The sequence below is a fragment of the Mus caroli genome, unplaced genomic scaffold (assembly GCF_978045245.1).
Source record: "Mus caroli unplaced genomic scaffold, Mus_caroli_1 scaffold_20, whole genome shotgun sequence".
NCBI classification, from domain to species: Eukaryota; Metazoa; Chordata; class Mammalia; order Rodentia; family Muridae; genus Mus; species Mus caroli.
In genome coordinates, this window is record NW_028227275.1 from 22,730,326 (window position 1) to 22,746,374 (window position 16,049).

Here is a 16,049-nt window from a genome sequence, read left to right on the forward strand (position 1 = left end):
GACTCAAACCCCAGACAGTGAGGCTCAAGTCCAGTGCCACCTCCACAACAGCATAAATGAGAGACTGGTACTCCCAACAGGACCAAGTGAGCCCGAAGTAACACTCCTTCATGCGTGAACATCTTTCATCATCTCATTTCAACAAAGCCTCTCTGTCTCCTCTCTCCTGATTTCATTTGACTGTGAATCCCTAAGGGTCTTCAGTATAACTACTGGCCATGGGCATACTGGAAATGAGGGGCTTGAACGCGGCAACATCTTCACATTGGCCTCTTTTCAAAGTTCCAAGTGTAGTGCGTGCAATATGTGGATGACACATGAACGGCCTTTCTTGGCCATAACCGCTTTGATGGGAGATTTGACCCATACTCCGGATCGTTTTAGGTTGTGTTGTCAGCCTCGTTTACCTATTGAGTCTTTGTAGCTTCAGACACAGTGCTTAGGCTCTCTCTTTAGCTCGTCGTTCAGAAGCAATTCTTGATCCGCCCGGTGAAACCCAGCTGTGATGTTCCTTCTCTGATTACATTTGCCTCTCCTTTATTCTGAGTGTTTTTGGTTGTTCGTTTGTTTGTTTGTTTGTTTTAACATTTCATTAGCGACCCTGAAAATTTGTCTTTTAGAACTGTTTCCGCTCTCACTATTTAGCGAGGTTTGGGGGGAGAGCCTTTGCATCCAGTCACTGTTCGATTAGATCTTGGTGTAGCATTTGGGATGACTCTGGTGGATGAGTTGGCATTTTAATTTGAAACTGCTAGCGCTGCTTTGGCACTATGGTTCTCACCAATCACCTTTCTGGGTTCCCTGTTTAGAATTCATAGGACCTTCTGTTATGGGACCTGCTGCCTTTCATCCTTCCTCCCGCTGCATCAACACTCTCACTGAGATTCAGGACAGAATGTTTTCTTTCCACAAAGCAATTTCTGGGGGTAAAATGAAGATGAAGAAGAGCGGACTGCCCCCTCAGGCTAGGGGCCCCATCTTCTGGCACGCTCATTCCTGGATCACAGCTAGCTGGCCAGATGCTGAGGTTTCCCAGGGGGTAGATTCTGTTCTTTGTATGATACCTGACTACCCAGGCCCCACAGCAGAGGCATTTTGTCATGTGCCCATCAAACTCCTGACGCTATGACGTATGGCCCCACTTCAGCTCAACAGCCCAGTGCTTTCTCACTTAGGGTGGTAAGGGCTCCTTCAGCTGGCCCAAGACCAAGCATTCCATTTTCTCTGGTATGGGAAACGATGGTCCACAAACTGCAGACTTCCTCATGTATTAGCATTCTTCCCATAGCTGACATGACTCTAGGCCACAGTGGACCCCTAACGAATATTTCTTAATTAATTAACTGCTACAGAAATATACTCAGCATCACATTAAGATATATTTTTATCCAACAAATAATTTCAAGATAGCAAAACTAATAAGTCAGGTCGTTTCTTTAAACAAACAGAAAAGCCTGGAATTGGAGCTATGTGCATACCTTCTCAGCCTGGTAGGCCTGCAAGGGCTAACTGTTTTGATTAGGAGGAAGTCAAGTGAGACAGCCGTTATAAACAGAGCTATTTGTGAGCTATAGTCATGCACTTCAAATGTGTATGCTTTCCTACTATGATTTCTGGTTTTAATATTCAGAGCTATTAACTCTTGAAAAAGAACCTGATAGGATATAGTTATTGCAGTAAATATATATATATATATATATATATATAATTTGAAAATGTGTTAGACTTTTCCATCAGAAGCAAAATACCCTCTATTTTCAAGTAAGATTCACTCTGTAAATCACACTCTGTTTTTTATATCACTGTTCTAGCTGTAGTCTAGCTATACCTTGACTAGTTAATCACAGATGTACAGACAGACATACAAAATTATTAAAAATGAACAGTGGAGCTTTTCCTTCCCAATACATACTTTACATGTCAGTTACGACACTTTGAACTGGTTAGCTGTCATATTTAATCTTGTCACTTACAAACAATGTAAGAAGGGGCAGCTGTGTTTGTGGCACTGTGCATTCTGTCAGCGGGTGCCATGTACACCCGTGAGAACCTTCAATTGCGTGGTTTGAGAAATTCTCTTCACTACATCTTTATTTTACTTTCCTCTTTCAGCACTGCGTACTCCTAAGGATTACTTTACCCCTTTCTCCTCATTTTTTTTATCTTGTCTGATGGAGATAATTTTGTCTTTGCTTTGGGAGAGACAGGTCTTTTAATACTGCTCAGGCCAGCTTCCAACTTGCCATCCTCCTGCCTGGGCCTCTCAAGGGCTGGGGTTCCAGGTTTGTACCAACAGATGCCATTGCACTCAGATACTTTGTGAGTTTATTGAAGCTAAAGATTCTTTTGACTGCCATTTCCACCATGTTAACCCGGAGAGAGATTCTAATGAGGAGAGCGGGAAGAGGGGTGTGACAAACGGACAGGAAGGGAGAAAGATTAACTGGGTCAAAGTAGTAGAAATCGCTCTACTAAAGCATAGGCGCTGCCCTTGTCCATCTATAAATAGCTCACCCTTGCAATTAAGGCCATATCCTGGCTGATCAATGCTTTGTATCAGAACACATCTCTCTCACTTTTTTTCTTATTAATACAGAATTTATTTGTCTTCTCTCTGTCAAACCCTGAGCCAAGCACTTTCCCCAGACTTCTTGGGGAAGTACAGGAAAAGGAACATACAGGGCAGACGAGACACGAAAGAACCATGGGAGGTGGAAGTGGAGACAGCTGCTTCACATGGCGAAGAGGATGAGAAAGGCAAAAGAGCTCCATGGCCTCTGAGAGGGCAAAGCCCAGAATCCCGTAGAAGAGTTGTTGCTTCAGTGAAGGGTTCCTGGCATAGCCAATGATGAGACTCCCCAAAATAGTCCCAGTCCCTGCCCCAGAGCCAGCCACCCCAACTGTCGCAGCCCCAGCTCCAATGAACTTGGCAGCTGTGTCGATGTCCTTGGAAATGGCGCTGGTTTGGAAACTGCGGCTAGGGATAGATAAGTGAAGTCAGAGGCTGCCGGACCGCCAAGCTGCTGAGGCTCTCATCTGTTGGCATCTGTGGTCGCTTCAACTCCACTGCAGACAGCGGACGGACGACTCAGCAGTTGAGAGGTGCTCCTGAGAGAGGTGCTCCTGATCAGGGAGCGGGTAGAGACGAACTTGGAGCAGGCGTACCTTTTCAGGGGTGAGGGGCCGAGGCAGGAGGGCTGCTTCCAGGGCAGAGAAGACAGAGAGCCAGAACACATCTCTTGAGGGCACGGAGAGACTGCCCAACAAATTAAGAGCAATTACCCTGAAATTTAGTTTGCTTTCTGTTACGGTGATAAAACACCATGTTCTCAAGCAACCCGCGGAGGAAATGGTTTATTTTACTTAACACTTCCATATCACACTCTAGCACTGAAGGAAGCCAAGGCAGGAACCTGGAGTCAGAAACTAAAGCAGAGATCGTGGAGCAATGTTGTTTCCTGGCTTGCTCTCTGTGGCTTGCTCAACCTGCTTCTTCTACGATCCAGGACCATATTCCTAGGGGTGGTACCACCCACAGTGGACTGAGCCCTCCCATATCAAACAAAAATCAAGAAAATGCCCTCAATTGAGGTTTTCTCTTCCCATGTGACTCTAAGCATGTACCAAGTTGACATTAAAACTAACTGTCACATTGCAAAATCGCGAGGATTGGAGTTCAGATCCCAGCTCCCGTGCAGCAAAATTGGCATCCTATGGTGCTGAAAACTCCTTCAGCTCCCTGAGTCCTTTTCTAGCTCCTCCATTGGGAACCCTGTGCTCAGTCCAATGGTTGACTAAGAGCATCCACCTCTATATTTGTCAGACACTGGCATAGCCTCTCAGGAGACAGTTATATCAGGCTTCTGTCAGCAAGCACTTCTTGGCATCCACAGTAGTGTCTGGATTTTTAAACTGTATATGGGATGGATCCCCAGGTGGGGCAGTATCCTGGGGACTAAACCACCAAGCAAAGAGTACACATGGAGGGACCCATGGCTCCAGATGCATATGCAGCAGAGGATGGCCTTGCTGGACCTCAGTGAGAGGAGAGGCCCATGGTCCTGTGAAGGCTCTATGCCCCAGTGTAGGGGAATGCCAGGACAGGGAACTGGGAGTGGGTAGGTTGGTGAGCAGGAGGAGGGAGGATGGGATGGGATGGGGGGGGAGGTTGGAGGGAAAAGCAGGAAAAGGGATAACATTTGAAATGTAAATAAAGAAAATATCTAATAAAAAAAATAACCATTGATAAAAATCTCAAAAAACAAAACAAAACAAAACAAAAAAACACACCTATCACCCAGACTCTGAAGTATGGAGACACGAGTATTGCTGTGACCTTCTGGCTTCCAGCCTGGCCCAAAACATGAAAGGGGAAGACTCTGCCTCAGTGAAATAGGCAGAGAGCAACGGGAGACCTGACACTTTCCTTCAGCATACCTATGTATGTATGCATACACATACATGTGTATGCATGAACAAATAAATTGTTAATATCTCTGAGTTTTGGAACCTTTTCTTTTTAAAGCCAGCTTTGATTATAGTCTGGTTGTTGGCCATCTTCAGACCATCCCATAAGCTACGGCAAAGCTGGAAGTCTACAGAGCCCTGTGTGAGCGCCTCCTGACGTGGGCATGGTGATGATGAGCTGCTAGACAGCCTTTGCCCCAATTTTTTTCCTTCAGGTTGCTCCAATCCCCATTTGTAACCCAAGCCACTTCTAGCAAGTGGGTTCCACAGATCTTCATTAGCTCATGTACGCCTGGGAAGAAAGACCGGCACAGCATGAGCCTTCCCTGTACACACCTCACTTTCTCTCTTAAATTGTGGTAAAATATCAAAAAACATTAGCGATTCTCCCCTAACATTTTTGAGTAGTGTTCACAGGCATTAAGTACAATCCCACACAGCTACTTCACTACCCATTTCCAGAACTGTCCTCTTGGAAAACTGAGTCTGCCCACTAACTCCACATCTGCCGTTGTCTCGGCTTCCATAATAGCCATTGTACTTTCTGCCTCTGCCACCAAGACCATGTGCCTTGTACAAGTGGGATTTTCTGTCTCCTCCTTTGTTTCCACCTCCCCGCCGCTTCATTTTCACAGACTTCAAACATGAATTCTCCCTGGGAGAGGTCACCCTTTGACCCTCTTCCTTCCCTTGTTTCTCCAGGGAAAAGATCCCGTGCTTTTCCATCTCTCTCACTCTGCTCCATTCATTAAAGTAACTGGGGAATTTTCCAGTTCTTCTATCCAGGTATGAGCATCGAAGTTCAGCTGACCATAACCAAGAACGAGAGCTGCCGCCATGTAAAATCTCAGAACTGGCTGAAAGTAAGTCCCAAAATCCAGTACAAGTCTTAACTCTTCACTCATCTTTAGTGACCATAATTTCTTCTTGACAGGAAATGCCATTTAACCCACTTCTGATGTTTCCCACCCAACACCCCGCTGGATCAACTTTCAACATCCCATGTTAGAGTGTGTAGATTTCTGCTGTGCAAAGACTGAAGGGGATTCTGAGAACTAAAGTCTAGGAACTAACCCATACTTAGTGCTGCTTCTCTGAGAGAGTGTCCAAAGGCTTGCACAACTCCTGAGAAATGACCTTACAGAACACAATCTGCTTGAAAGCTGGAGACTGAATGTGTCTTATGCCTTCTTTACCAGTTTCTTCTGCTTCCTGGTTTTCTTTACACAGGGTCTGGTATGGAGCTGAGGCTGGTCTCAAACTAAATATCTTGGTGCCTCAGCCTCCTCAGTGCTATATCCCTTGAACTTTATGATCAATCTTTCATTAGCATTTTAAACTTGGAAGCTGCTGACCAAATCCGTGCCACAGGGCACATACTGAACAATAATAGAGGGGGCCAACTGAAGCAGAGCCCTCAGGCATCGCCTCCAGATTCACTGAATCACTCGTGGTTCCAGACCTACTAAGCAAGATCAGGATTCGGCATAGTCTGACAATACCTTTTTTCTTTTTTAAAGATTTATTTATTTATTTATTTATTATATGTAAGTACACTGTAGCTGTCCTCAGATACTCCAGAAGAGGGCATCAGATTTCGTTACAGATGGTTGTGAGCCACCATGTGGTTGCTGGGGTTTGAACTCGGGACCTTTGGAAGAGCACTCGACACTCTTAACCACTGAGTCATCTCGCCAGCCCCTACCTTGTGCTTTTGAAGCTTTGTGTGTTTGTGCTTTCTTCTTTAAATATTATTTTTTAAACTAAATTAAATATAGTTTGTGAGACAGGGTCCTCACAACGCAGCCATGACTGGCCTGGAACTCTTTTTGTAGACCAAGCTGGCATTCCTTTGGAAATTTAAATTAATGAAAATCACATGCATTTGCTGTTGTACAATGTAATGCTTTGAAATACACATACACCATAGAGTGGCTTATTGGTATATGTGTGTGTGTATGTGATAAGAAACTAACTTGTTTTTATGTATATTTCCCGCTGCCTATTGAAGAAACATATATTTAACAAAGGCACTTTGAAACGTTGCAAACTGCATGGAAGAGGGCCTTGAAGCTGAAATCAGCCTATAAGATAGCAAACTAGAAACAATAGAAATAAGGCCAGAGGAGGGAAAAAAGGTCAACCAGCTTACGGTAGTATTTAGCAGTTTGACAGTTATTAGGAACCATTAAGAAGCTATAAACAGCAAATTAAACTCCACCTCTTGCTTAAGAGAGCAACTGAAAGCTCTTACGTTAGCTAATGGGCTAGCATAGCTCATGAGACGCTATTCTGACCAAGGAAGTACAACAGCAATCAAGATCAAGTTACTATCACAGCAGCAGGTATGCTGGCCAGTTTTTACTTTCACAGATCTAAGGGGCACTGTTTGCACTCCTAGTTGGAACCCTAGAAGAAGAAAGAAAATAGCTTAACTGACTTCTTTTATTTCAGGCTGATTCATTTGTCTGACATAACTCCATCTCCTCCCTTTGAACACTTTAGAGTCTTTTACATTCCTTATATAATACTCGCCACAATTATGTATTAGTCTCTAACTATTTCATGCATACAAGTCTTGCCTCCTTGTAAATATACATACAGCAAGCAAGATGACTGGCAACACTTCAGGGGGATCTTCCATAACACCTTCAGTCTACAGGGTGTACAGTATGTGGTAAGTTTGGGATGGTGAACTCACATGAGGATGTTTGACTGCTGTGGAGTCAAACACATTGAAACCATGCCAATTCCACATGCTAATCTTGGCTTAATGTCTTGAGAAGAGCACCATGGAAAATGTTGACTTGCTAGTGTCTGGGGGCCCATCAGAGCAGAGAAACCTTTAACCCTGTGGTGGTGGTTACTGTGTAGACAGTGTATGTTCCCTGAGGGTGGCGATGCATCGCTAGCACCAACTTCCTCCATATTACTGTTTCAGATTCCTATTCCTGTATAGTGTGCTTTCCTAGTAGTCCTCATTTAAAGCCGATCCCCCACAAGTTAAGGTGATAGAAAACCATCCAACGTAGCACTCAATATGGTATACCAGGAGGAAGTACTATTTCTATTAGACCTGCCAAGGGTGAACGTGAGGGTAGGGCATGCCAGGCTGAAGATCAAGGAGCAAGGTCACTCACTAGCCAGCGGATAGCTCTGGTCTGAGGGCTCGTGGTAGAGGGACAGCATCACTCTCTGTGACAGAGCAGCCGGATGTCAGATGGAGCTCTCGGGCAGCCCCCAGGCAGTGAAACACAACCTTGCATGGTCCCTGTCTGGTTGGGAGCTTCCTGCCAGGGAAGGCTGCCAAGCAGTTTGTGACAGCTGTGTAGTGAGCAAGTCTCCGAGACTCTCTAGTGCACTGCCTCTTCTGACTGGCCTGCCTGTGTATCATGTGAAGTCACAGGGAAGTCTGGATGCTTCAGCACCCTTTTCCACTGGCCTCCATTTCTCTGAGGTACCCCTGCCTTTCTGGGCTTTTACAGTGGGACACATTGAAGAGTGGTTCTTTTCTTTTCTTGTCATCAGAAACCTATTGGTTTTGTATGTAAGGAATATCTAGGTTTCACTCTCTTGCCAAGTGCTGCTGATTTTCAATGCAGTCATATGATCATATTTACTTGATAACATCTTGTCAGACTAATTGACATCTCTCATGGATTATTTCAAGAAGAAACTACCCTCTGTGTGTGTGTGTGTGTTTAAGTTTTAAAGATGAATGAGATGGTTCTTTAGGAAAGATGCCACAAAGCCTGAAGACCTGAGTCCAATCACTGGAATCCATGTGATGGAAAGATAGATCAAAGTCTTACAGATTGTTCTCTGATCTCTAGACACACAATTGTAACACACACGCACTCATTCACCCACCCTCACATGCAAAATAAAAATAAAAAACAAATCAAAGGTAAAATTTTAGCCATCTACTTATTTTTGGAAAAAAATGAACTTTAAAATATTAATACGTATTTGTTTAAGTTTTAAGGAACTTAATTATTCTATGGACTTAAAACAGTTACTTTTGCTTCATCTTCTTTCATCTTCTTAGAGTTTATGACAATTTTCCACCAGCAGTTGCATACTGGCTTATGATCATAGACTATTCTCTAAAGGCAAATATGAAAAGTTGAAAATGAAATTCCAGACATTACCTTTCAGCATTATTCGTCCAGTGGATCCTCCGAAGGAGCTGAGAAGGCCACTTCTTGCTCCTAAAGATGTAGTTGCCTCTAGGAGAGAACCGGTGATGTACTGAGCTATGGATGTCCTTTGGAGGGTAGCACGGAACTCACATTCAGTGTCTCGTACACACTGCTTTAAGCAGGGACCATCTCCAATCCTTCCATGGGCTGTCTCAGAGTTTGGGAGCTGTGTGGAGCAATGGAGAAGAGATCCAACCGTATCTTCTATTTCTTCCCCTCTTCTCACGGCACTGTAGATCTGTGAATAGCACAAAGCACAGGAAGTATTCATCTAGTTTCTTAGAAAAGCAAATTAACTTGTTGACAAGATGCCAAGATGACTTATTAAGAAAGAAGGCTCAGTCGGTCTAAGCACAAACACCTTTGAGCTCTGCGCTCATGCATTAACCTGAACATTCCACAGACACCATTTATTTGGAGAAGCTCTGTGTAGTTATGAAATAGGCCATTCAAACAACTCTGCTATCAAACAGAACACTTAGAGTTGCACCAACCAAAAATATATTCAGCTCAAATTTCTCCTCCTCCACAGGAGAACATTGCTCTCCTGTAGAGCCACAAGGACAAACATTTCTCTCATCCTTTTGGGCTCTCCTACATGACTGACCAAGTCTGCCTGTTTCCATCTGTGACCTCCATAGGGAATTCTTGTTCCATGAACAAAGTAAGGCAAAGATGAAAGGGGTGTGGGGAAGGCTTCCCTTATGGATATCCGCTTCCTGTCTATCAGGTAGCATCTGAGCCTTTGACCATTTTATTCTCTTCCTCCTCCCTCTTCTCCACATTTAAAGAGTTAGTCCCTGCCCAGTATTCCAGTTCTGACATTTTCTTGAATCCTTCTCCCTTGAACGGTTATACTTGAACACCAAGGATGCTCTGATTGGAACATATTCCCAACCATGTCTTCTGCCTATTCTAATGTAGTCCTTCAACATGCATGGACACAGACACAACATGCATGGACTCAGTGTGATTCGCTGTGTCAGAAACATATGGGCAGATACAAAGGGTACAACATTCTGCTTGCACTGTAGTTATCTCCACATTGCTTGGAAGAAGAGGCCTGGCTATTGTGGAGTTCAACAATATTGCAGGGAGGAACTGTTGGTTTGTCTGAGATGTCCTGGAGTTTTTTAGAGTCTTTGAGATTGTATGTGAACAACATGGAAAAAATGTCACACCAAGGGACATCTGTAGCTTTGTAAAGAAGGAAGGAAGGGACGCTACTTGACAGTGAATTCATCATGACACCTTGAACAGCTTGCTTTGCTTTATTCACAGTTACTGTGTCAGGTCTGGGGAAATCAAACATCTTACAGAGATCACAGACCTACAATGCGCTTGTGGCAATGGATGTCTCTTCATGGTGCTGTACAGTCCAAATTTCACCTTTAACTGTGGCTCTTAAGAGGCCCCAGTATTAGGTCCTTATGAAACCCTGTGATAAAACCAAACCCTCACAGCATTCAAACTAGAAAAACATAGATTTCTACTCTGCTTTCTTCTGCATGCTGATACATCCCTGTCACTTGGAGTTTGAATAAGAATGCTTAGTTTTACTCTCTGTCATTAGAGTTCTGTAGATCAGTGTGTCCAAGTGAATGGTGTGTTGAGATTGTGTCCAGATTCTGAGGTCATATGTGTGGGATAGATACCTAGTTATGATTTGACTGGTCAGAGAACTGGTCATGAACACAACAAGGGTAAGTTACTTGAAGGTTTTGAGCCAGGATCCTCCTCTGTAAAGTGGGGCCAATAATACTCAGTTCTTAGGGATATTGTGGGACCCACTAAGGAAACTCCTCTGGCATACCTGACTTTGTGTTAAGAAATAGCACCCATTACAGTTGGGTAACTCTTTAAGAGAGAATGCACTCCTCACGAAATGATGAGAGATTGTTAACAGAGAGCAAGTCTACGTTATTCAGCATGATTTATTGTTGTGTTTTATGTGTGGCTACACAATGTCATCCTAACCCTATCTGGGAAATGCAGAACTTAGGACATGACTTTCTTCTCAATGTCTGTCTTTTCTTAGACATCGATGTCCTTAAAGAAGGAGGGAAATCTCCATTGTCACCCTGTCCTATGTACCAAACCATACAAACAATCCACACCACAGTCAGTCCCTCACAAGTTCAGGAGTAGATAGTCCAGATGTTCAAGGGCAGGAATCCCTTTGGAGAACTAAGAAAGTCTCCATAGGAAAAGCAGGGCTCAACTTTAGCCTTGGAGAGCAGTTGTGACTTAAATTGCAATGAGTGGAGGAGGTAATTCGGGAGAGAACCCACGTGATGAGACTAGAAAATGGAGACTCTGTCCGGTCAATAGCGAACAGAGCAGGGTGGGCAGAGCAGAGATGGGGGAGGTGATAATTTGCAATGAGGAAGGCCAGACAGCCTGATCACAGAGTGCCTTAACTGTTATAGCAAAGAGTTCCAACCCGTTAGAGGTTGCAACCCTTAACACTTGGTATTTGTTTGTTCTCAGAAGAAGAGTTTTGTTTAAAAAGATGAACAGACAGTTCCCAGTTACTTATAGGTTGCCTACTTTCTTTTCATGCCAAGCTGCCCCAAAGGCTTACTGTGCCCACAATCATGGCCTTATGAACTATACTTATTATAATACTTTCATAGATATCTAATGGCCCGTTCAGTCCTTCTCCGGCTTTTCCAATGTGCTTTTCCCAAACCCTTAGAAAATAGAAGGAATGACATGACATACAGACTTCTTAGTCACAGAAACATAGTCACAGTAAATAGGCCTCATCTGGGGATTTAATCAGCCCAACAGAATATTAAAGACAACCACTAATGTTGTAAAGACATTTATTTTGTTTTGGTTAATTGCATGTTTGAGTGTTTCTCATGTTATTTGACCAATAATTGTTTTCTAAGGAACACTTAACCTACAGATGAAGCTTGGTACAATACAATTTGTTCATAGCCAATAGACTTCGGTTCACAATTCCTCAATCCTGGTGGAATCCCTGACATACTCTCCCCACTCCCACAACTCTTTTGAAGTTCATTTCTCATTATCCCACACTTCCATGTCCACCTGCTCTGATTTTCTTTTTACCATGCCTTCAGGAAAGTTACCATGCAATAGGAAAGTGCCAATAAGTACCTACTATAGGAAGGTGGTAATGTGGCAGCCTCGAGTCAGATTCAGGCATCAGATTGGCTTCATCAAACACTATTTCAATATCAGTGAAGTTTATATGTACATGTGAAGCTGCAACATTTCCTCAAACCTGAATAGTCTCATAGCACTGAGCTTGCCACAAATTATCACGTGGCAGGACTTCTCTACTGTCATATGGAGCAACATGTTTTACTGGTCGGCACCAGTCTACCTCTCTTTAGTTATCATATTTGTCCAATATCTCATTATTGGTCATATATTGGTGCGGCTCCTTCTTTCAGTGATTTATGGAGAGGGTGTAGATTTATACAATAAGTATGCATGGAGCCTTTCCAATATGTCCGATCTGTGCTCTTTCTGTGTTAAATGAGTGTATATGGAGAAAGCCAGTTTGTACTGCCAAAGGGTTTCACCCCATGCTATACAAGCTGCCAAGGGAGGAAAGCAACCAATAGTCTAACCTTGCTGTGATGTCCACGAACTTACAATGACTAGCATGACAAAATATCTCTAAGAGTACAACAGTGGCACTCATAGCTTAGCAGTAACCAACAGCTCTCTAATTAGACTTCAGGCTTCCTCAACAGGAGGGAAAGAAGGCGTGGTACTAAAACCTAGGTGAGCACATGGGACTACTGAAGTTTTGGATCTATGAGGAGAACCAATTGTTGCCACTCTACTAAACCTGAGCATCCTAAATGTATCCTAAATACTTAGCATTAGACCCACGAGTGAGTGTAGCTCACATCCCTCCTCGAAGAAGCTTCTCTTTGCAAGAGCTCGTTATAGAAAAACACAGCTGGTCAAAACGTAGGCAACGGTTGATCATGGGGTGCTTAGCCCTGATGGATACACCTATAGCACAAGTCCTACACCAAAGGCTCAGGGAACCTCTTAGAAAAGGGAATGGTTAAGTCAGAAAACCAGGAGTCTGTGGTTCTGTGAGATTGTGTTTCCTAGAAACAACAAGGAAGCTTCACCCATGATATCGCAATAATATGTCTACCTACACAGGACCTGAACAAGGGCAACAGCAATGGACATGTTAAAGTGCAAGGAGAAAATCTTACAGAGCCCCTAGACAAAGAACTATGGGCATCAGGGAATGCTGTGAGCAGGATTAGTCTTCCCCAGGGCTGAGACCCTTAATTAGTTCGCCAATACCAAGTAGTCAGTCCTGAGATCAAATACATACAAATGACACAATGAACTCAGCAGGTTGTGATTACATATTTATGTTTTTATGTGTATGTATACATACATTCTCCCTCTCCCTCCCCCCCCCCCCTCTCTCTCTCACACACACACACACACACACACACACACACACACACACACACTAACAGTCCATAAATTTGAGAGGAAGCAAAGCAATACATGGAAGAGATTGGAGGGGAGAAGTGATGTAATTATATTTTAGTTAAAAAAAATAAAAGGGAATAAGAAGGCTGTGACTCACCTTAAGTAGAAAGTGAAGCGTTCTAAGAATGAACATCTAACCTGCCACCATCTCTATTACCCTCACCACCAAAGCCCAGAAAGAGGATCTGAGTTAATGAGCCTCAGGCATACCAATATTCAACCAACAAATTCAAAATGTTTATTAGGAAAATGCCGAGCTATGGACAGTATGGTAGTAGACATGGGGATCATGCCAAACCAAGTCACTACATCTTACCAGATCACTCCCTTATAAAAAGGAAGGAGTTCTGGAGCAGTACTCAATACTTACTAAGGCTCTGGTGTGTTGCTTTGACTCCTAGCTCTCTGCCCTGCTTCCCAGCTGTGTGATTTTCCTCAGATGCATCCCTGCTGTGCATTCTGAAGCTCAGTTAATTTCTCTGCAATATATGGACTTGGGAATATCTGCCTCATAAAGCGGAGACTAGAATTACAGTCTCTGATAAAGATAACACATTAAAAGAGCATCTGGCACTTAGCCAGTGGTGACAGGATAGTGGTGGCTGCTGACTATAAAACAGTGGTGGCAGCTATAAAACTTGCTGTTCATTCTCTCCTTGCTAACCTTGGCTAGCCTTGCCATTTTGCAAGTGATGGGAACTTACTCAAGCAGAACCTTACAAAAATAGTTTTTGTAATGGGGTTTGCTCTCTCTTGTTGCTTCAGGCTTTACAACGACTACCATGTGAAGAAGCCTCCATTAGCCAGCTAGCAAAGGAGACTCTAGCTCACTTGTTCCTGTCATCCCAGCTGATGTTCTGCGGAGATCTAGCCTCACAGAGAAACCATCCGTGTTCCCAGGTCCTCCACTTCCAATTCAGTTGCGCCATAGACGTTCAAGACATAGATACTAGACTATCTACATGGCTACGTAGATACTAGTAGATCTAGACTAGGAAAATAGCCAGATAATTCACACAGTCATGGAGCAAATACATGACTGCTGTGGATAGTCACACAGCTCAGTTGTGGGATTCAAGATCCTGTTGTTATTTGGCAAGAGGTTTTAGCAATACTAACACTGATGTTGTTATTCATACTTTTCCTTCTTATGCTAAATTACTTTTAAAATAGTCAAGTTGTGACTAATGGATGACCAAAAGTGTTTCCTTTATATGGGGATTTATAGTTTTGAAATCACAAAGTGAAAAAGCATATAAACTTTATCCCGCGTGATTAATGTGGTAAGAGAATGTGCTGAAAAGAAGGCAGACTACTGCCCTACATGGGTCAATATTATTTTTGAGATAAAATAAACATGTCACAATATAGCCACCAAGCTTGCTAAATAGCCATGTGCTCCTTCCTTCAGTTGTTTGACCATCCATTTGTGTTTACTGAGAACACGTAACGAGCCTTGTCAGACTACTGGCAATCCACGAAGAAGTGCCGTGTCAATAGGGAAGCTGACAGGAAGCAAGCAAACCAAATAAATTCATTAACACTTGGCAGCTGACAGGCATGATGATGGTCTGAGTTCACATTCAAAGAACCCACACAGAGACAGATGCATGCCTGTAATCCTTAGCGTAAGAGTCGAGGCAGACACGGGAAAGTCTTTGAAGCCCACAGGCCAACTCACTTTGTGTACACAGTGGCAAACAACAAAAGACCCTCATCGGCATTAAACAAAGTGCAGAACAAGAACTGCCTCAGTACAGGGGAACACCAGGGCCAAGAAGTGGGAATGGGTGGGGGAGGGTGGGGGGGACTTTTGGAATAGCATTGGAAATGTAAATGAAATAAATACCTAATTAAAAAAAGGAAAAAAAAGATGTAGAGCTAGTAAATTAGTTTAGATAATTGGGAAAAAAAAGAACTACCATCCAAGGTTGTCCTCTGACCTCCACACTCATACACTATTGCATGTATGAGCCTGCACTCACAAATATGAACATATGCACACATATAAACACACACACATTGAACTCACTATGTAGACCAGACTGACCTCAAACTCACAAAATTTGTCATCTGTCTCTGTCTCCCAACTGCTAAGATTAAAGATGTGTACCACCATGCTCAGCACCTCAATTATATTTTTTAAAATCGCGGACTGGGTTGGAGCTATAGCTCATGATAGAACAACTACCTAGCATGAAAAGGCCCTGTACTCTAACTCCAGTCCTGAAAACAAAAGCATAGTGTTCTATATTCTCAAGAAATGTTTTGAATGTCTTTTAGGTCTTGCTGATATTTCTGTAAGTAAAAACAAAAAAACAAAATGGGAAACTAACCTAAGAGTCTGTATTGAGCCATTGTCAACTTTTAGAGATTTAAGATTTATATAATAAGATCAATGCTGTATTAAGTATAAGCACACTTCAGCCACTTAATGAACCTCTCCACAGAATTACACTCATCCCACTGTGACAAGTGCTGCCAGGGTTGGTTGGAACAAAATGACCTTAATATTTTAAAGCCATTTGCTAGTGCCATTCTTGCATAGGGGATGCCATGAAGAAACCAATACCAAGGCACGGAGTCTAGATCCAAAACAGAATAAAATAAGTAGAGTGAAGGCAAAGATGGCACCATGATGCAGATGGGAACACAGCCAAGGACTGAAGATCCCTAAGAGGCACAATGCAGCCACACATACCACATTAGCAGACCTTACTCAGGAAGAAAGCTTGTTCCTCTCTACAGAGAGAAGGGACTTTGTCTTCACTTGAAGAAATGACCAAAAAGAGTCAACTTTGTACAGTTTTGTTTCCAGAGCTGTTTCTCTGGAACCAGAGTTATAGAAAATGATGTTTTAGGTCCTGCCAA

General features: G+C 43.1%; 1 protein-coding gene and 1 pseudogene across 8 annotated transcripts in view; both read right to left on the minus strand.

Moving 5' to 3' along the window:
• Plce1 (phospholipase C epsilon 1) overlaps positions 1-16,049 on the minus strand; it is a 314,749-nt gene that overhangs the window by 175,809 nt on the left and 122,891 nt on the right. For all 8 annotated transcript variants that reach the window (XM_029472801.2, XM_029472803.2, XM_021151795.3 and 5 more), the window contains one exon: positions 8,619-8,907. In XM_029472801.2, coding sequence (XP_029328661.1) covers positions 8,619-8,907 — 289 coding nt within the window. The remainder of the gene's footprint in view (positions 1-8,618; positions 8,908-16,049) is intronic.
• On the minus strand, positions 2,577-3,169 carry LOC110285950 (ATP synthase F(0) complex subunit C2, mitochondrial pseudogene; annotated as a pseudogene).